At 45.5% G+C, this 22,361-nt stretch overlaps 1 protein-coding gene across 1 annotated transcript in view; it reads right to left on the bottom strand.

Moving 5' to 3' along the window:
• The window catches only part of stab1 (stabilin 1), a 298,755-nt gene that overhangs the window by 15,022 nt on the left and 261,372 nt on the right, over positions 1–22,361 (bottom strand). Inside the window, exons 58-61 of the mRNA XM_086001826.1 lie at positions 18,812–18,919; positions 17,224–17,417; positions 6,538–6,682; positions 4,668–4,801 (exon numbers count right to left, since the gene is read on the bottom strand). Coding sequence (XP_085857952.1) covers positions 4,668–4,801; positions 6,538–6,682; positions 17,224–17,417; positions 18,812–18,919 — 581 coding nt within the window. The remainder of the gene's footprint in view (positions 1–4,667; positions 4,802–6,537; positions 6,683–17,223; positions 17,418–18,811; positions 18,920–22,361) is intronic.

Raw genomic sequence — 22,361 nt, 5'->3', positions numbered from 1 at the left:
AGATGCGGCAATTCCCAAGTTTTTTAAGGCAAGGCCAGTGCCATACGCAATTCGTCCAGCAGTCGAGGCAGAGCTGGAGAATTTGGAAAAGGCAGGCGTGTTATCCAAGATAGATTGGAGCGAGTGGGCAACACCCATCGTCCCGGTCATGAAGAAAACGTTGAATAATGATAAAGCTGAAGAACAGAGAAAAATTCGCATCTGTGGGGACTTCAAGGTGACTATAAACCCGGTCCTTCACACGGTACAGTATCCTCTTCAAAGGATAGAAGATATTTTCGCCTCACTATCCGGAGGGAAACGTTTCACCAAAATTGACTTGGCACAGGCATATCTACAGATGGAGGTTGAGGAGGCCTCTAAAAAGTATCTCACGATAAACACACACAAAGGCCTGTACCAGTACAATCGACTGGTTTTCGGAGTAGCATCAGCTCCAGCTATCTGGCAAAGAGCTATGGAGCAAGTCCTGCAAGGGATTCCGGGGACTCAATGCTACCTAGACAACATCCTTGTAACAGGAGAAAACGACAACGAGCACCTTGCCAATTTGGAGCAGGTGCTCACTAGGCTGAGAGAACGGGGCCTACGAGCAAATCGCCCCAAGTGCGAATTTTTCCAGAAACAAATATCATATTGTGGCCACATAATTAACGAAGAAGGGTTGCATAAGTCACCTGAAAAAATTGAAGCGGTCATAAAAGCCCCAGCACCTGAAAATGTCTCTCAATTAAGGTAGTTCCTGGGATTGATAAATTACTATCATAAATTTTTACCGAACTTGTCAACTGTTCTGCACCCTCTTAACGAACTGCTACAAACGGGAGTAAATTGGAAATGGAGCGAAGACTGTAAACGTGCCTTCCATAAATGCAAAGGCTTGATCATGTCCAAGGAAGTTTTGGCTCATTACAACCCATCACTGCCAATCAGACTGGCGTGCGATGCATCCCCTTATGGCGTAGGAGCGGTATTATCGCATAGATTCCCTGATGGCTCGGAGCGGCCGATAGCTTTTGCGTCACGCTCATTGAACTCAGCTGAGCGTAACTATGCCCAGATCGACAGGGAAGCACTCAGCCTGGTATGGGGAATGAAGAAATTCAACCATTACCTACACGGACAAAAATTTACCTTGTTGACTGACCATCAACCCCTCGTCTCCATATTCAACCCTAAAAAGGGCGTTCCCATTATGACAGCACAAAGGCTACAGAGGTGGTCCCTTTTCCTAGGGGCACACCAATATGACATAGAATACAAAGGATCAAAACAGCATGGAAATGCTGACGGTTTATCGCGTCTACCATTGCCAACGGTAGAAGAGGCACCTACAGTGGACCCAGTGGAGATGTTCCACTCAACCATAGTGGAATGTCTACCAGTAACAAATTCTACCATTGAAAAGGAAACAAGAAATGACCTGACTCTCTCACGAGTCTACGATTTAACGGTGAATGGATGGCCAGCACATGGCGAACCACTGTTGCCAGCATTCTCGCAAAGAAGAGAACAGCTGTCAGTATGCCGAGGAACCTTGATGTGTGGATCCAGAGTGGTGATTCCACCCAAACTCCAGGATAAAGTGCTAAAAGAGCTTCACGAGGGGCATCTGGGTGGAGTGAAAATGAAGAACCTAGCCAGAGCGTTTGTGTGGTGGCCAGGTATCGATGGAGACATCGAAGAAATGACCAAGGGCTGTCTAGGATGCCAGAAGGTCCAAAACGCCCCACCACAAGCCCCTCTACATCCATGGGAGTGGCCCTCATCTCCATGGCAAAGGGTACACATCAACTTTGCTGGTCCATTTATGGACTCGATGTTCTTAATCGCGGTTGATGCACACTCCAAGTGGCCGGAGGTAATAAAGATGTCCTCCACCACCACGGAAAAAACCATCACAGTATTAAGGACCATATTTGCCAGGAATGGGCTGCCTGAACAGATCTGTTCTGATAATGGACCGCAATTTGTGTCCGAAGAATTCAGGAAGTTCTTAAAAAACAATGGGGTTAAGCACTACACGTCCGCCCCATACCATCCCGCCACCAATGGATTGGCTGAAAGGTTTGTCCAGACCTTCAAGAAGGCCATAAAGGCCATGGGTAATGAAGACATAAATCTACAGCATAAGGTAGATAACTTCTTGTTTGCATACAGGAATGCAACACGTGGTTACAAACCAAACTCCCGCCATGATGTTTTTCAATAGAAGACTAAGATGCCGGCTGGATTTGATCAAGCCAAACATCAGAAGGGACGTAGAGAACCGGCAATTTCAAGGCATGAATGAAAGGCCAACTAGAACCTTCCAGATAGGTCAACAAGTTTTGGCCCGGGACTACCGTACCGAGAAATGGCAGCCTGGAACTATTTGCACACGACTAGGACCGCTGATGTATACCGTGGACATTGGAGAAAGCATAATAAGGCGCCATGCTGACCAGATCATAAAGTCATCCGAAAAGGGACAACCTACACCACAACTCTATACGCCTAATGATGAAGCAGAGATACCCATAGTATCTACCTCCGATCCGGTGATACTGGAACCAGATGAACCCGACACTGGCATTCAAGCCGAATCGACCTTGCCAAAAGAACCTACTACACCACCGAAAACTACTACACCACCGAGGCGTTATCCGGACCGAGTCAGGAAGCCTCCAGAGAGACTGACTTATAATTGATTAACTGCAGCAAATGTGTAGATTATTGTTCTTGTAAACATGTTAATTAATGATTACTTAAAATGTTATGTACTGGTTGTCTGAAAGGGGAGGAATTGTGGTGTATGTGTCTTTAAGAGCCCCTGTGTACTGTAATGCCGGTAGTGGCCACTCAGGCTATATAAGCCTGTATAGTGTCTTGTATCTTTTAGTTCACCTCCAGACTTTGTTCAGTAAACACCTGTTAAACCAGCTCCTGCATTCCGTGTCTCCATTAACACACGGATACAACAAGCCCCACAAACCCCGAGATATCTGCGGTCCTCTAATTCTGCCCTCTTGAGCATCCCTGATTATAGTCACTCAACCATTGGTGGCCGTGCCTTCTGTTGCCTAGGCCCTAAGCTCTGTAATTTCCTGCCTATACCTCTCCGCCTCTCTACCTCCCTTTCCTCCTTTAAGATGCTCCTTAAAACCTACCTCTTTCACCTGCCTAATTTCTCCTTATGTGACTCGGTGTCAAATCTTTTGTCTTATAATACTCCTGTGAAGCGCTTTGGGACATTTTACTAAGTTAAAGGCGCTATATAAATACAAGTTGTTGTTGCTGATTATGTTTTAGCATCGTATTACTGAATTAAAGATAATCAGATACCACTGTTTGAATAACGCAGTCTCATACGTCCATCAGTGATCCCATCACAAATGAACAGCAATAGTTTGTCACCACGGTGGACACTTTACGTCAAGCCTTCTGCAGCTTCTGGTTTTTGAAGTCAAAGTTTTTTTTTAAAGCTGTACTTTACTACATCAAACAATATATTTATCCATGATGATGTGGAATATCCTCTGATAATTTTATACACTGCGAAAACTAGAAGAGTGAACGAGTGCATGAAGAATTGATGGACTAGCTTGTCGACTTCATGCTGAAGAGGTAGCATTGTGGCCATCACAATACAATTGTGGCATAGCCCATGGACAGCTTCAAAACATGTCGGAGGGCACAAAAGGAAAAAGAAAGGCAAAAGAACAAGAAGAGAGCAGAGCCTTCCTAATGGCTAGTGTTAACTGCACTGTGTAAGTGTGGCCTGAGTTCCAGCAGTCCAGCCCGCAAAGCTCTACTTAGTCCTACTTGTGGATATATTTGTTGGTTTGCCCTGTTTGAATTTCATGGACCTGGAGGTTTGTACTGTTGCCTCACTGGTAGATAAGCCATGTGTCAGCACATCAAGATCTGTTAGAATTAGCAAGCTTGAGCTATATGCACATTAATGGGAACATTAATTTTAACTTCACTTGTGACCCCCCGAGGCACCTATGTGGCTCACGAAGACTAAAGCTTGGACATCCCGGCTGTAGGGGCATTGATCTCGGCCAGGGTGTGGTCTCAGCATCACCAGCCCAGGAAGTGGAAGCATCAGCCAGGATTTGGCTCCAGATAGCTATTCAGTGGCACCTGATGGAACTATGCACATCTGATGACTGGATCAGGCTCGACTGTGATGCCCCCCCCCCCCATGAATAAATAACCTGTTACTGTTCACTGTCCAGTCACACACATAAAGAATAGTCATTTGGGTGAGGACCTAAAGGGCCACTGGCCACCCATGGAATCACATGTCAGCCATAACCATCATCTTTAGGAGAGGAGGAGCAAGGGGAGAAAATCTGAGGGGAAAATAGAAGATGGAGATTGATACACGAAGATAGTGGGACACCACCAACAGCAAGAAGATGGTGGGGTCAGTGCTGCACTCCAAGGCAGAAAGGAACACTGGCCTCTTTATTTCTGCTGGGCCACTTCCTCGCTGGCAGCCTGCTGAAATTCCAGGGGAAATCGACATGCAGATATGATCGAGCACATTTACCTGGGGGTACTGAACAACTCTTACACCACTGATTAAAATATAACTTAAGGCACATACACACACGCAAACTTGACCTCGACTAAGTGCCTTGACCTCGGCTAAATACCGCGTTTGTATAGACATTTACCTGCTGGGCGGTAGCAAGTTGATCAAAACTTGCCAGCGTAGCCCCCTCAACACTGCAGGCAGCAGCCGCACCTTCAGAGGTGAACTGGTACTTCCCACTGGCTGACTGCAAATGGAATACTCCAGCTGTTTTATCTGGAAAAATGAACAACATCGCTACATCGTACATGGATCTAAATGGCAGGTGGTGATTTCACTCAATAACTGTGCTATGATTTGTATTACTGAATTAAGTATCATTCCCATGAAATGTCCAAGGCAAGTGTATCCCAGCTGTCGTACCATCAGGTCACCTAAGAATGTAAACATCAGAAAATGTTGGCTCCAAACCTTGCATTATCTGGGGCCAGCTCTGCGTGTCCCTGCGGTTTACTGGTAGCTCACTCAAGTGTCTTTTCTTCACTTGTGAGCCTAGACACAGCCTGGATTGTCAGCAGACTATTTAACCCGGGTGGGGCATCAGAGCCAAGCCCAATCCTGACCTGACCTGATCGCCATGCACATGCACTTTGAGCACGGCTCACTGAACTGTAACTAGGAGGGGGGAATCTTTGTTGAATGTAATTCTTTCCCTTGGATGGGAAAGTGAGACCAATTGTATTTCGCCCACCACTGTCCCAGCATGAACCTTCCAAGTGTGAATGGTTGTCACGGGTACGGTAGCATAGTAGTTATATTACTGGACTAATAATCCAGAAACGCAAGTTCATAATCCCACCATGATTGTTAGTGAATTTGAATTTAGTTAATCAAATAAATCTGGAATAAAAGCTAGTATCAGTCATGGTGACCATTGGATTGTCGTAAAAACCCAACTGCTTCACTACTGTCCTTTTAGGGAAGGAAACCTGCCATCCTATATGTGACTCCAGACCTACAGCAATGTGGTTGACGCTTAACTGCCCTCTGAGTGGCCTAGCAAGCCACTCAGTTGTATCAAACCGCTATAAAAAAAAGTACAATAAGAATAAAATCGGATGGAGCACGTGGCATCGACCTAGGCATCAGATTTGGACATGACAAAGGCACCCCATCCCAATCGACCCTGTAAAGTCCTCCTCACAAATCTAGCGACTTGTGCTAAAACTGGGAGAGCTGTCCCACAGACTAGTCAAGCAACAGCCTGACATAGTCATACTCACAGAATCCACTTGCCTGGATGAGTGCAGCACCAACAACACTCAAGAAGCTCGACACCATCCAGGACAAAGCAGCCTGCTTGATTGGCACCCCATCCACCACCTTAAACATTCAATCCCTCCACCACCGGTGTACTGTGGCTGCAGTGTGTACCATCTACAAGATGCACTTGCCAAGGCTTCTTCGGCAGCACCTCCCAAACCTGTGACCTCTACCACCTAGAAGGACAGTGGCAGCAGGCACATGGGAACACCATCACCTCCAAGTTCCCCTCCAAGTCACACACCTGACTTGGAAATATATCGCCGCTCCTTCATCATCACTGGGTCAAAATCCCTACCTAACAGCACTGTGGGAGTACCTTCACCACACGGACTGCAGCGGTTCAAGAAGGCGGCTCACCACCACCTTCTCAAGGGCAACTAGGGATGGGCAATAAATGCTGACCTTGTCAACACTGCCCACATCCTGTGAATGAATAAAGTAAAAAAAAGTATTTTTGCACAACCAGCTGAATTGCTGAATCTTGACAATGTCGGTTTCCAAACTTGTGCAGGGGTTTGAATTTGTTTTAGGTAGCAATTATTAAAAAACAATGCTGCCTGGGCTGATGCAATTAACAACATTGTTGGTTATCATGCAGTATCCAAATAATATTTTATGTAACCTTCTTCATCGTAGCAAACTAAAAATTAAATAAAATGATGCAAGGTAGCAAAATAAACTCTCACCTTGGAAGTGGAGATCAATGCAAAAGGCATTAGAATGACACAGGTCAATCATTTCAAAGCAGCGATCTACGGGAGGTTTGGCATTTACCAGACACTGGATGCCATCACCTCTGAATCCTTCTTTGCACTCGCACCTCCGTTTGTTCTAAAACAGAAGGTTTTTTTTAAATGTTGAGAATCAACTTATTTCATAAACTAATCATTAAATATGCAAAAACACAAAGGTTTAAAAAGAACTACAAATTATGGACGATATTGTCACAAAATTATTTCAAAATATGTCTCATATCTTTGAAGAGCACAAATTAATTGCAGAACATATAAAAAAGCTAGAAAAACGCCCAGCAAATGTAATCGACCTTATTAAATGCAGCAAATACTAAAATTATTTCTGTAAAATACAAAAGCCATGGTCCTGAAATTACAGGTTAGCACCTCCCCTAATGTAGATGCGAGAGGAATTTCAGACAAACACTTGACACATTTGTCCATAACACTGGCTAAGTTTAAGACCCTTTTTGGAAAGCAGTTTATTTATGATTCATTCCTTTTTAGACATTTATTCTAACTGTATTGAAACATCTTTTGCCAAAACTATTTGATAGACATGACTAGAATGTTCTGGGGTCCGTGCGGGCGCGATTGGAGGCAGGTCAAGTGGGAAATTTGCAATAACTTGGAGCAGGTCGGAAACCCGCCGTCATCCCGTCCCCACGCGCCTTTCCCTCGGGCGTGTTTGCCGGCATGGCAGCAACCCAAACGGCAGAGGCGGGCGAGTTAATTTAAATCATTATCAGGTAGTTGTCAGACCCTTAAGAGTCTTTTTAATCCTACCTTTTAAATTTCCCTGGCTGACCACGGGAATCATGCAGCTCAGGAACCACATCTGTCAACCTGAGTCAGAAGTTGAGTGGCCATTGCTCCAGCTGATAAGTGCACAGCAGGGAAAGTACAATAAAACCTCCCACCTCACAGCTGATCACTTTCCTCAGGCAGAAGCTGTTGCTGGCTGCATTGCCAGCACAGATTTATCTTTCTACAGGCTGAAGGTGTTTCCAGCAAAGTCGCCATCCAGTGTCACCTCATTGTTAGAACCTATCACACCATTGACAGATTGCTTCTGCCATCTCTACTTGACCTGCCATCTATTCCATCAGCATGGGTGCTGTCTATACTGTCTCACCTTGGTCCTTAGAATCGGACCACGATGAGCCCCAACACCAGCAGCACCAACAACAACACCAACCTTCTCCTCAACCACCTGATGCTGCACAGGACAGAGGGCATCAGCGTGGGGCTGTACCACGCTGGAGGTGATACCCCCAACATAGGGTTTACAGGCAGAGGATGAGCTTCCTCAACATGACTGAGCAGCAGTGCCAAAGAAGGCTCAGGCTATCATGCCAGGTCGTCACAGACATTTGCACATTGCTGGAGCTAGACCTGCAGCCCAGAGGAGCGACTGGACATGCCTTACCAGTGGTTGTCAAAGTTACCAGCACCCTCAACTTCTTCACCTCAGGCTCGTTCCAGGGATCTACAGCAGACATTTGCGTCATCTCGCAGTCGGCCGCCCACAGATGCATCACACTGGTCACCGAGGCCCTGTTTTGTCAGTCAATTATATCAACTTTGCCACTGATGAAGCCAGTGTTACTGAGTGGGCGCTCAGCTTTGCCACTCTGGCTGGCTTCCCACGGATGCAGGGCTTCATCAACTGCACACATGTGGCCATCAGGGCACCCCATCATAACCCATGAGTCTTTGTCAACCTCAAGGGCTTCCACTCCCTCAATGTGCAGCTGGTCTGCAACCATAGGAAGATCATCATGCATGTGTGCGTGCCAAATTCCATGGCAGCTGCTATGACTCTTTTGTCCATTGTCAGTCCACCCTCCCTCAGCTCTTCGCTCCTCCAAACAGACTTTCCGGCTGGCTGCTTGGAGACAAGGGCTATCCACTGAAGACGTGGCTCATGACACCCTTGAGAAGGCCAAGTTCTAAGGCTGAGGAGAGAGATAACGAAAGCCACATTTCTACCAGATGTGTCATAGGGCAGACAATAGGCATGCTGAAAATGCGCTTCAGATGCCTTGACAGATCCGGAGGAGCCCTTTAGTACGCACCAGCCAGGGTCTCCAGAATCGTCATGGTCTGCTGTGCCCTGCACAACATAGTGCAGCAGCGAGGATTAGCGCTGCATGAGGAGCAAGGCACTGAGCGCACAGCTTCTTCAGAGGAGTAGGAGGAGCATCAGCTGGAAGAGGAGGAGGAGCGGAAGCTGGAGGAACCTGCCGTGCAGATGGCACCACACTCGAGCAATTGCTGCCCGGGAGGCCAGGGATTGCCTCATCATGGCCAGATTTACTTAACTTTACGCAGTACACCCATATGGCTGCCACATGTTGCGCCAGGTTGGCACCACCCCACAGCCACACCATAAAGGATCCCTACAATGACCAAGCCATTCCTTTCACACTGACCACCATTGCTGGAGGTAATGTTATGTCTCACTATTCACTCCAACTTACTAAGCCACTTCCAAAGGTGCACACAAATTTATCCAAGACCTGAAAGTGGTGAGAATAAAGATTTTTATGTGTGATGTCATACTAACGGAAACTTTACAGAAACATTGAATAAAACACCCAAGTGGCTACCCTTGTGAATCTACTTGTGTGTCATCTGTCTCTTACGCGTGCTTCTATGAGGTGCTACCCCTGTGACTTCAGAAGAGGTAGAGGCAGCCTGCTCACTTCCCTGCTGCGACTGCATAGACACTCTTGGCGGACATCCTATGGGTTTTGGAGCCTCTGATGGCCCCGCCAAAGCCTGCTCCTCCTGCGATTGTGCAGGGGCAGATTCGGCCATCGCGATCCGAGGAGCCATCTGGGGCTCTGATTGAGGAGGTGGCAACGGGGGAGAAGTGTAAGCGCTTTGAGAGGAGCCCACACTTCCCTCTCACCACCATCCCTCTCATGGGCCACCCGCACTTCCCTGCAACCAAGGCGCTGAAGAATACCTTGCTGCACCTCAGTGTGGCGCTGAGGACCCACGTCTACGCTGACATTCCTCCTAGACAGGAGGTCTATGAGCCTCTGCCATCAATGCTCCATAGATAGCCATCTATTCTTCATAAAGACCATGTGCTCCTGTGAATGGTGCATCAGCTGCTCCATGCAGGTGGTCATCCTATCCACGGAAGAGCCTACAATCACCATCGCCACACGGTGGTGCTCATGTTGGAGATAGATTCCTCCATTCTCTGGACATTTGCAGACATCGTGATCACAAAACCTGTCAGAGCCTCCTGCACTTCTTCCTGCACCTCCAGGAACGCCCTCTTTCTGGATGGCCCCCAAGGCTCAGCATCTGCACGCAGCTGAGCAGAGCTGAGAGCATCCTGCGCCCTCCGGCGAGGAGTTTCCTGTCCCTGTCTCCACCATCTGCTCTTGCTGACTTGTAAGTTGTGAGCCATCAGATGACAACTCTACTCTATCACGTGTGGGACCCACTGAGGTGTGCGTATCTGTGCTGGTGCTGGGTGCACTTATGTCTGGTGACGGTGCATCCTCAGAGGCTGGAAGTTCCTCATCTTCATCTTCCTTCTGGACAGTGGGGAGGCTCTTGATTGACTTGTGGGAGAGTAAAGAGATGAATTAGATATGTTATATGAAGAATGGCTACAGATACCATTATGCACATGTTGATCATTCAGTGGCTGCTGACATTAGTCCCCATATGGGTGACTGATGTATGCCATGTGTCTGTATGATATGTAACTCTGTCACCAGGTTGCTGGGATGACCCCTCTCTCCATCTCCCACCTCCAGCTGCTCGGCGACTCCTGAAACTTCTGAGGCAGCCTCCTCTGCTGTTGTTAGGGTCGCCAATGATGGAGTTCTACCTCTGGTTCTCTCCCTCTCCCTCTTATTGTGGGCTCGCTTTTCCTTCAAGGAGGGAAAGAAGAGAAGGCTGAGTGAGAGTGATGGAATAAATGTAAGGAATGGGTGGGTTACATCTTTAGAGGGAGAATATGATGGATTGGGGTGGCAAAGCCAAGTGGCCTCCTTGTGTGTTGTTAGTTGGTATGATTGCATTAGGATGAGAGTGAGTGTGAGGGTGAGTGTGAGGGGTGGGTAGTCAGATGTGTTTATGTTCATAAATAAATAGACGTTTTCATTATGAACAGCTAGCTTGAGCTAGTCATTTATTCAGCCATGTGGACTAGTGTACAGGCATCCATCTTGACTACTGCCTTCTGGGTAGCCCCCTACTAACATACAGCTCCACCTAGTGTACCATTCTAGAATGACATGTTACTGATCATTACACCCCCCTTTCTTTGAGGTTAAACAAAATCAATATCAATCAACTTTCAAGAACAATGATAAAGATGATATCAGTAACACTTTTGTTTTCTTTGTACTCAAAGATTAAGTCTATCAGGCTTTTTTACTTCGCGTGTGGATCTTCTCAGCACAGGTAAGTCTGATGTGTTTTCATGAGAGCCTGTATATGTGTTTGTGTGAGATTGTTCTAGTGGTGAGTGACAAGATTCAGTTGCGGCATTGTCATCGATTTGCTCTTGGATAGTTTCTTGTGTTTTCAGGAGGGAACGGCGGTTCCTCCTGAGAATCTGTCCTTCCTCAGTTCTAACAGTGTATGACCTTGGTCCTACTTCCTCAAGAACTGTAGCTTTCCTGTTCCATGCATCTGGATCCTCAATCCTGACGACATCATCCCTTGTCAATGGTTTCAGAGTTTTGGATGACTTGTCATAGTGTGATTTCTGTTTCAGCTTTAACAGTTGAAGTCTCTGTCTCAGTTCCTTACTCTGCTTTTCTTTTGCACAGCAGGGTAGCGTGGTGCGCAACTTGCGACCCATTAGGAGTTCAGCAGGTGAAGAACCACAGTCTAAAGGGGAGGCTCGGTAGCTCAGCAGGGCGAGATAAGGATCAGACTTGCTTTCTGTTGCTTTCTTCAGTAGCTGTTTGAGAACTTGAACACCTTTCTCTGCCTTACCATTCGACTGAGCATACAGAGGACTGGATGTGATGTGTTGAAATCATAATGTGCTGCAAACTGTTGCCACTCCTTACAGTTGAAGCACGGACCATTGTCGCTAATGGCAATCCTGGGAATTCCATGTCTGGCGAAGATGGATTTAACATGCATTATGACACTGCTTGCTGATGTGCTTGAGAGCAGCGCCATCTCAGGATAGTTAGAATAGTAGTCAATCACTATTAGATAGTCTTTACCATTCAAATGAAAGAGGTCCATACCAACCTTTTGCCATGGTGCTGTTGGTAAGTCAGCTACTATCATTGGTTCCGTTGCTTGTTTGTTTTGGTGTTTCTGACATGTCTCACATATGCTTATCATGTTCTCAATGTCCTTATTTATGCCAGGCCAATCAACAGTGTCTCTTGCTCTCCTTTTGCATTTTTCAATTCCGAGGTGTCCCTCATGAATCCTTTTGAGCATGTCTCAACGTAGAGCCTGTGGAATTACTATTTTGTTCTGTTTTAGTAATAGTCCACTTGCGACACTCAACTCTGACCTGATGTGATAGTACGTTGGACAGGAACCTTTTGGCCAACCATGATGAATGTTCTCTATTACTGTTTGTAACACTGTATCTTTTACTGTTTCTTCTGCTATTTGCTTTGATTTTGTGTCTGACACGGGCAGCGCAGCAGTGACCATACTCACATGAACATCCACGTCTTCCTCAGTAGAGCGCACATGACTCATTGTGGGTGCTCGGGATAGTGCATCTGCTAACACTATGTGTTTGCCTGGTGTGTAGATCAGTTCAAAGTCATATCTTTGCAGCTTCATCATGAGTCGTTGAATCCTTGGAGACATCTCATTCAGGTTTTTTTTATGATGGCAACCAGTGGGCTGTGGTCTGTCTCAACTGTGAAGGTGGGAAGTCCATATATGTAGCCATGGAACTTTTCTAGTCCAACTACCAAGCCTAGACATTCCTTTTCAATCTGGGCGTATCGACACTCAAGAGTCAGTCATAGACCTGGAGGCATAGGCAACAGACTTCCAATCTTCACCCTCTGCTTGTAGCAAGACCGCGCCTAGGCCATCTTTTGATGCATCCGTTGACACTTTGATTCTCTTTGTTGGGTCAAAGAAGGTGAGTACAGGTGTGGTTGTCAGCACTGTTTTGAGGTTCATCCACTCTTGTTCATGTCTTTCTGTCCATGCGAACTCATTTGTTTTATGTAGCAGGTTTCGCAGACAGGCTGTCTTGGCTGACAAGTTAGGAATTAACTTTCCAATGAAGTTTATCATCCCCATGATGCGTAGCACTCCTTTTTTGTCAGTGGGTCGGGGCATTTTGAGTATGGCGTTTACTTTTTCCATATCTGGCTCTATTCCTTTACCAGATAGATTATCTCCTAGGAAAGTGACTTCCTGGACGCCAAACTGACACTTGGCTTTGTTGAGCTTCAGTCCATTCCGGCGTATGCTCTGTAGCACTTTAGTCAGTCTCTCATTGTGTTCTTTCAGTGTGGAGCCCCAGATGATGATGTCATCAACATAGACCCGAACTCCTTCCAGACCTTCAATTATGTGTTCCATCGCACTATGAAAGATTTCAGATGCAGATATTATCCCGAAAGGCATTCTGAGGAAACAGTACCTGCCAAATGGTGTGTTGAAGGTACAGTATTTGGTGCTCTCTTCATCCAGTTTTAGTTACCAAAATCCTTGTGAGGCATCGAGCTTTGTGAAGTATCTGGTACCTGACATTTCACTGGTGATTTCTTCTCGCTTGGGAATCTGGTAGTGTTCACGTTTTATGTTTGCATTTAAATCCTTTGGATCCATGCATACTCTTAGATCATTGTTCTTTTTCTTTACACATACCATGGAGTTAACCCAGTCTGTTGGCTCTTCGACTTTCCTGATGACTCCTAGTGTGGTCATTCTGTCCAGTTCTTTCTTGAGCCGGTCACATAGGGGTGCTGGAACTCTCCGTGGAGCATGTACCACTGGCTGAGCATCCTCCTTTAGCTGGATCTTGTAAGTGAATGGTAGAACTCCAAATCCTTTGAACACATCCTGGAAATTACTCACTACAGAATCCACTGAGTCATCTGGTCTGCTTATGGCACAGTTTATACGGTAGACTCTCTTGACCAGTTCTAAGTCCTCACAAGCTTTGTCACCTAATAGTGAATCAAGTCCTTCAGCCACAACAGAAAACATGAGATGATGCACTTTGTCTTTGACTGTCACTTTAAGTCTGCATACACCTAAGCTATCTATTTTCTGTCCATTATAGTTCTTCAGTAGTACTGACTTTTTCTGTATTTTGGGCTTTTCTTTCATATTTTTAATGTCACTCATACTGATTAAGTTTGCTTTTGCCCCAGTGTCTAGTTTCAATGTAACTAATGCTCCATTTACCTGCAGTGGCATTATCCATTTGTCCTCTTTTGCTGCATTAACTTTATGTTCAGCATTGTCCATTCCTGAGGGCTGCACATTTTCTGTATCCTTTTTGATATTGTCACATGACACCATTCCTACAAAAAATGTCTCACTTAAATCAGTGTCCTCAATCACATTGACTTGTTGCCCTTTCTTTGTTTTTACTTTTGAAAAGCATTGTTTGGCAAAGTGATTCTTTCCATTACATTTTGTGCACATTTTCCTAAACGCTGGGCATTGTCTTGACTGGTGCTGGTAACCACAGCGTTTACAATTAAAAATTCCATCCTCCGATTGCTTTGCATTTCTGTTCTGCCCACGTTTCTTCCCCTTGTAGGACACAGCACCGACAGCAGCACTATCACTTACTACAGTCGCATTATTATTAATTTCACTGAAAGTCTTTGCATGCTGTTGAGCTAGCTCACTGGCATGGCATATTTTCACAGCATCCTCCAATGTTAGTTCGGTTTCTCTCAACAAACGTTCCCTGACTTTTTTATCATGAATAACAAACACAATCTGGTCATGAATCATGGATGATTTCAGTTCAGAGAAATTACATGTCTGTGCTTTCAGTTTCAGATTGGTCACAAAGCTATCAAAAGTCTCATTTTGCTGCTGTGTCTGTGAACGGAACATGTACCTCTCATAGGTCTCGTTCTTTTTGGGAGAACAATGTGTATCAAACTTCTTTAGCACATCGTCCATTTTTTCTCTGTCCTCCTCTTGATCAAATACAAACGTATTAAATACCTCTATCGTCTGCGGGCCTGCAACCGTGAGCAGCAACACTATTTTCCTTGCGTCTGGCTTCGTACCGAACCCGATGGCAGCAATATTTTTGTTTGAAAGTCCGCCAATTGCAGTCGACATTCCCCGTGAGTTTCAAACCCTCCAGCGGCTTCAAATTCTCCATGTCGTGTTTCACAATATTCAGCAGATATTACCAATCCTGGTACCATGTTATGTTCATAAATAAATAGACGTTTTCATTATGAACAGCTAGCTTGAGCTAGTCATTTATTCAGCCATGTGGACTAGTGTACAGGCATCCATCTTGACTACTGCCTTCTGGGTAGCCCCCTAACATACAGCTCCACCTAGTGTACCATTCTAGAATGACATGTTACTGATCATTACAAGATGGGGATGTGATAATGTAGATAGAGAGAGAGGGATGGGTGGACATGCAAGATATGTTGGTGTGAGTAAGGATGTGCAGCAGCAGGGTTGGGAAGGCAGAGTGATGGGGGTGCGATGAGAGGCGCAGCAGGATGAAGTTGAGTGTGGCTCTGTGCTCAGCTTTCCTGATCTAATGAGATAATTGAAACGTTTGCTGCACTGCACCCAGGTCCTCCTGACAACATCCCTGCTGTTGACCTCCTCTGCTATTTGGAGCCAGGCTCTTTTAGTCTCCTGGGGAGGTCTCTTCCACCCCTGTGTGCTCTGACTCCCTCCACAAGCATATGGAGGGACTCATCAGAAAACTTGGGTGCAGCCCTCTGTCTCTGTGCAGTCATCTCTGGAAATGTTTGCAACACTCCAATAGTGCAGTGTGCTTCCTGCACACTCCAAGGTGAACCTTCAAATGTAATGTGGCCATGGCTCCTTTAAATATCCAGGCTGAAAACGTGTCATCGATGATGTCATCAGACCTGCACCATTTAACAGGGCCAGGTAATGCGCAGGGCGGATTTAATAGACCCCATTAAAGCAAAGTCGATTTCAAGAGCGGGATGGAATCAACGGGGTCGTGACCCACCACAGTGACCCCACCCAGGTAAACAAAATTCCGTCCAGTGTTTCATTCACTGCTTTCAAAACGTCTCTTTCGCACTGCACAGGTCGATGATAGGACTGAAAGATTCTTCATTACTGCCCTCAAAGACTATCCAAGATATGTTGATAGTAACTGTGTCTTCATCGCGCAGGATGTCCGTCAATCACCACATTACAGGAAAGATGCGATTGCACTCGAGAGGGTACAGAGGAGATTTACGAAGATGTTGCCAGGACTGGAGAATTTCAGCTATGAGGAAAGATTGGATAGGCTGGGGTTGTTTTCTTTGGAACAGAGGAGGCTGAGGGGAGACCTAATTGAGGTGTATAAAATTATGAGTGGCCTAGATAAAGCGAATTTCGCGATGGCCTATTTCCCTTAGCAGCGAGGTCAATAACCAGGGGGAATAGATTTTAAAGTAATTGGTAGAAGGAATAGAGGGGAGTTGAGGAGAACTTTTTTCACCCAAAGGGAGGTGGGGGTCTGGAACGCACTGCCTGAAAGGGTGGTAAAGGCAGAGACCCTCATCACATTTAAGAACTATTTGGATATGCTCTTGAAGTGCCGTAACCTACAAGGCTACGGACCAAGAGCTGGAAAGTGGGGTTAGGCTGGAGAGGTCTTTTTTGGCCAGCACTGAGATGATGGGCCAAATGGCCTCCTTCTGTGCCGTAAATTTCTATGATTCTACGATCAGTTGCCTCAAAATTGTTCACTTTGACATTCATTGGCTGGCAGGTGGCTGTTAGCAGTTTGTATGTGAAAATATGATCTTTTTCCAAAGACTAGACTGAATATTTTCCTTTTATCAACATTGTCTAATATAGAAAGCACAGCACATATAAAGCATTTTGTACAAACACAGCAAAACCAATTTAGACTGAACTCCAACTTGGGCGTGTAAACTGTGCAAATCAACAAGCTTAATTGTGTTGGTACAATTGGGCGCTCTCTGATTCTCTTACTTTACCTGGCTTGTCCACAGTGTGTTATAGCTTCTTCCTCTATCCCCGCCTTCATTCTGCTAGATTCTCACATCCTTTTTCAGACTTTACATATTCTGGGAATGTCACGTGCATCTCTTCTTCTGAAAGAACACTAACATCTCTTGCCTGTGGAACCTTTTCCAAGAGTGTATTCCCTGGAACCCTGACCTTGTCCATATGCTTGAGTGCAAAGTTAACCATCCCTTGCTGCATTAAGGATGCTGAAGTATGCATTAGGCTACAGGAACTCTGGACTGGTGTTACAGGTCAGGCACCCATTAAAGAAACCACACTATTTTTCTTTCTATTGACATCGGGCGGTTACTATAACTGGCCTTAGCGCCAGTTCCACATTACCAGCAGTAAGTTGGAAATGACCCTCCATGATTCTAACCATGCGTTTCAGGAAACAAATGAATTTTAACCAGTCCTAATGTGCTCGTCATTTGCACTTACTGGTCCAATGTTGATGCATATTGCATGCTCGCTGCATCCGCCATTCCTGCCATCGACACACCTGTCTATGGGGATGCAGACGTAGCCGTCTCCCTCATACTCTGGTTGACAGGTGCAGGTAATGTTAATCCCTCTTTGAGTGCAGGCAGCATGTTGATGGCATCCTCCATCATTGTCCTTGCAACGGTTAACTGCTACAAATAAAGTTACAAGAATAGGCTTTACTCCCAGTTTTTTCATGCAAGAGTGACAAGATAGTTTTAGTTGCTAAATGAAATCTTATTGTAGCATGAATCTTAACTTCCATTATTCTATAAAACATTTGCTTCTAATCATTCTTAATCAGACTTTAACAGTGTTAGAATAGCAAAATACTGCGGATGCTGGAAATCTGAAATAACAACAGAAAATGCTGGAAGCACTGACAAAGGGTCATTGACCTGAAACGTTAACTCTGTTTTTCTCTCTCCACGGATGCTGCCTGACCCGCTGAGTGTTTCCAGCATTTTCTGTTGTTATTTAACAGTGTTAGTCAGCCTGAAACAGCTGGACCAGGAACTGTTTTTATCTTCTCAGAGAACCCATCTCTAGGGCCCGGCGGTTATAGACTTCGCCCGTTTCTATAATGGACGTTGGGTTTACTCTCTGTCAGTTTGTTGAAAATGACGCCCATTGTATTTTGGACATATCAGGGCCAGATTTCCTGTGGATCCGCTCCGCTTGCAGATCTGCGTCAGATCAGTACATTGCCCCCGCCTGTTGTTTGCACCACTGACACTGGCTCGTTCTTCCACAGCACGGGGTTGGTCGACTCTGCCGGCTGAAGAATTAAAAATGAAAAGATGCTGCTGGATTTTGAATTTGGCAGTTTCTCTACTGAATTTAAAGGTGCGTGGAAATGGGATTAGAATAAATTGCTCCAGTGGAAGGACCAGCACCAGCACAGGCACGATGGGCTGAATGGCCTCCTGCTGTGCTATAAATTGTACAATTCTATCGTCGAACAGTTACAAGTTCCAGCAAGACGGGGTCATCAATTTAAAATTGGCCCTAAGAGAGTGAGGACAGAGGTTTGGAGAACTGTCTTTACACAGCAATGCCATGCCACAGACAGCAGTAGAGGCAGCCACCATTGCATCTTTTAAAGGAAAAGTAGATGAACATTCGAAGCGGGGAAAGAATGGAATTCGTTTCTGATTACTTTAGCAAAGAGTGGGCATAGACACGATGACCCGAGCAGCTTCCTTCTGTGCTGTAAACTGCTGTGGTGTTTGTTAAACTTCGAAGTGGTGTCTTAACGCCAAGGCCCTGAAATGACACTGTGTGATGTCAGTTTATGAACGCTTAGCGCGTTGAGATTTCATCTGAAATTCCTCTCCCTGCTATTTTAGCAAAGGCATTCACCTGTTTAAAATAAATGGGTTAACGCCTCCAATAAAATGCCGAGGAGAGGAATTTCAGCGTTCGTTCACTACTTCAGGGCCTAGGAATCTGAACTGAACAGAAACTAGTGCGAAGGTTCGAGACAGCCAGTCAGATTTTAACCATTATTTTTGCCAAGCTTAATAGAGGTACTTGTTGTCCTTGCCTGTGCATTTTCTTCCATCACCTTCATAGTATGGATTACACTCACAGGTGTTGTCAGTTCTGCAAACAGCATTGTTAGCACATCCCGGGGAACATACAGGTTTGACAACTATTTATAAAAAAGCAGAAAAAATCCTGTCAACGCTTTAAGATCGGAGAATATATGATGCTATATATTGTGTGCAAAATCCATCAATCACAAAAAAGACCCCAGCTGTAATCTCCCATTCAGTGCGGTAAACTGCTATCCAATATGATGCTTTCTGTGCTTTAATCCAAGCAACAAAATCAGTGAGATTTAAAAAAATTATACATATAGATTTTAAGTCAATTTAATTTAATTCCTTGATATGGTCGTTCGCCTCTATTTGATTTTATGCAGCTTAGGTTAGCCTAGAACAAAAACAACTGCAGCACTTAGAATATTTACTGAGTGCTATAATTGCTGGAAATATGTGTTTAGTATGAACTTCTAAACTATACACTGATATTACTGCCAGAACGATACCTAATTTTTAACAATTTAGAACAATATTTCTTTTTATTTACACTGTCTGTGCTAAGAATCCATGAAACACAAATTCATAAACAACAACAATTTATATTTATATAATGCATTTAACATAGCAAAACATCACAAAGGGTTTAAAAAGAGCATTATCAATAAAAACATTTTTGACACAGAGCCACAGGAGGAGATATACTAGGGCAGATGACCAAAAGCTTGGTCAAAGAGGTAGGTTTTAAAGAGCATCTTAAAAGAGGAGAGAGAGGTAGAGAGGCAGAGAGATTTAGGGAGGGAATTCCAGAGCTTAGGGCCTAGGCAGCTGAAGGCACGGCCGCCAATGGTGGAGCGATTAAAATCAGGGATGCGCAAGAGGCCAGAATTGGAAGAGCGCAGAGATCTCGAAGGCTTGTAGGGCTGGAGGAGGCTATAGAGATAGGGAGGGGTGAGGCCATGGAGGGATTTGGAAACAAGAATGAGGATTTTAAAACTGAGGCGTTGTCGGACTGGGAGCCAGTGCAGGTCAGCAAGCACAGGGTTGATAGGTGAACGAGATTTGGAGCGAGTTAAGATACGGGCAGCAGAGTTTTGGATGAGCATAAGTTTATGGAGGGTGGAAGATGGGAGGTCGGCCAGGAGTGCGTTGGAATAGTCAAGTCTAGATGTAACAAGGGCATGGATGAGGGTTTCAGCAGCGGATGAGCTGAGGCAGGGGTGGAGTCGGGCGATGTTACGGAGGTGGAAGTAGGCAGTCTTGGTGCAGAGTGATTATTTGCACGGTGTTTTTGACTCTCTCTGCACATGTGTGCCCGTTTGGTATTGCACATGTGCGCTCAATCCGGTTGCGCATGCGCAGTACCGAATGGTGCGGAGGCTGCGGCCTGCACCGCCGCGCTTTCCTCGGCTCTGTGCGGAGAAGGTCAGAGGATTGGATGGATGGGGGGGTGCAGAGGAGAGTGGATCGAAGGGGGGAGAGGAGAGGGGATTGAAAGGGATAGCCTTGGGGAGCGCTCGTATTTGGTTCTAATTGCCGATGGCGCAATGAGCGGGCGGGAGTTCCGGGACAGGGGTGGCGTTGGGCCCGAACACTTCCCAGGTTAGTGCTGCCGATGATGTTTTTATTCCTATTTCTATTAATGAAATGGCACGCTGAGTTTGAGAGTGCAAGTTTTGAAAGGGGGAACGATGCACAGAGGGGACTGAGAATGAAGCAGTATTTCCAACAGCTGCAGAGGAAAATGATATTAGTAGGGGGGAAACTAAAAAGGTGCGCAGCGACACAAAGGCGAAGACTTTGATTGCCATTCTTGGTTGAATGGTGGGCATCCATAGCAACATAGAAACATAGAAGATAGGAGCAGGAGTAGGCCATTCGGCCCCTCGAGCCTGCTCCGCCATTCAATGCGATCATGGCTGATCATCCAAATTCAGTACCCGGTCCCTGCTTTCTCCCCATACCCCTTGATCCCTTTAGCCTTGAGAAATATATCCAACTCCTTCTTGAATATATTTAATGAATTGGCTTCTATTGCCTTCTGTGGTAGAGAATTCCACAGGTTCACCACTCTCTGGGTGAAGATATTCCTCCTCATTTCTGTCCTAAATGGCCTACCCCTTATCCTTAGACTGTGACCCCTGGTTCTGGACTCCCCGACCATCAGGAACATCCTTCCAGCATCTAGTCTGTCTAGTCCTGTTAGAAGTTTATAAGTTTCGATGAGATTCCCTCTCATTCTTCTAAACTCCAACAAGCCCAATCGATCCAATCTCTCGTCATACGTCATTCCTGCCATCCCAGGTATCAGCCTGGTGAATCTTCGCTGAACTCCTTCCATGGCAAGAACATTCTTCCTCAGATAAGGCGACCAAAACTGCACACAATACTCAAGATGTGGTCTCACCAAGGCCCTGTACAACTGCAGCAAGACATCCTTGTTCCTGTACTCAAACCCTCTCACTACGAAGGCCAACATACCATTTGCCTTCTTAACCGCCTGCTGCACCTGCATGCTTACCTTCAGCGACTGGTGCACAAGGACACTCAGGCCTCGTTGCACTTCCCCTTCTCCCAATCTTTTGCCGTTCAGATAATAATCTGCCTTCCTGTTTTTGCTACCAAAGTGGATAACCTCACATTTATCCATGTTATATTGCATCTGCCATGCTTCTGCCCAATCGCCCAACTGGTCCAGATCATCCTGGAGTTTCTCGGCATCCTCCTCACAGCACACATGCCGACCCAGCTTTGTGTCATCTGCAAATTTGGAGATATTACATCTAGTTCCCTTGTCTAGATCATTAATATATATTGTGAATAGCTGGGGTCCAAGGACCGATCCCTGCGGTACCCCACTAGTCACTGCCTGCCACTCGGAAAAAGACCCATTTATTCCAACCGTTTGCTTTTTGTCTGCCAACCAGTTCTCTATCCAAGTCAGTACCTTGCCCCCAATCCCATGTGCCTTAACTTTACACACTAATCTCTTATGCGGGACCTTATCGAAAGCCTTCTGAAAGTCCAAATACACCACATCCACTGGTTCTCCCTTATCTATTTTACCAGTTACATCCTCAAAAAATTCCAGTAGATTAGTCAAGCATGATTTACCCTTTGTAAATCCATGTTGACTTTGTCCGATCCTGTCACTGTTTTCCAAGTGCTCTGCTATTACATCTTTTATAATGGACTCTAGCATTTTCCCCACTACCGATGTAATTCCCCGTTTTCTCTCTACCACCTTTTTTGAATAGTGGGGTAACATTAGCTACCCTCCAATCCATGGGTACTGTTCCAGATTCCATCGAATGTTGGAAGATGATCAGCAATGCATCTACTATTTCTAGGGCCACTTCTTTAAGTACCCTAGGATGTAGATTATCAGGCCCTGGGGATTTATCGGCCTTCAATCCCATCAATTTCCTTAACACCATTTCCCTACAAATACTGATTTCTTTCAGTTCCTCCCTTTCATCAGACCCTATGTTCCCCAACATCTCTGGGAGGTTATTTGTGTCCTCCTTTGTGAAGACAGAACCAAAATATATA

Source organism: Somniosus microcephalus, chromosome 11 (assembly GCF_052327205.1).
Source record: "Somniosus microcephalus isolate GS21.2 chromosome 11, FLI_Smic_1.0, whole genome shotgun sequence".
NCBI classification, from domain to species: domain Eukaryota; kingdom Metazoa; phylum Chordata; class Chondrichthyes; order Squaliformes; family Somniosidae; genus Somniosus; species Somniosus microcephalus.
Note: the sequence above shows the minus strand (reverse complement) of the source record. Positions and strands in the feature narration are given on the sequence as shown.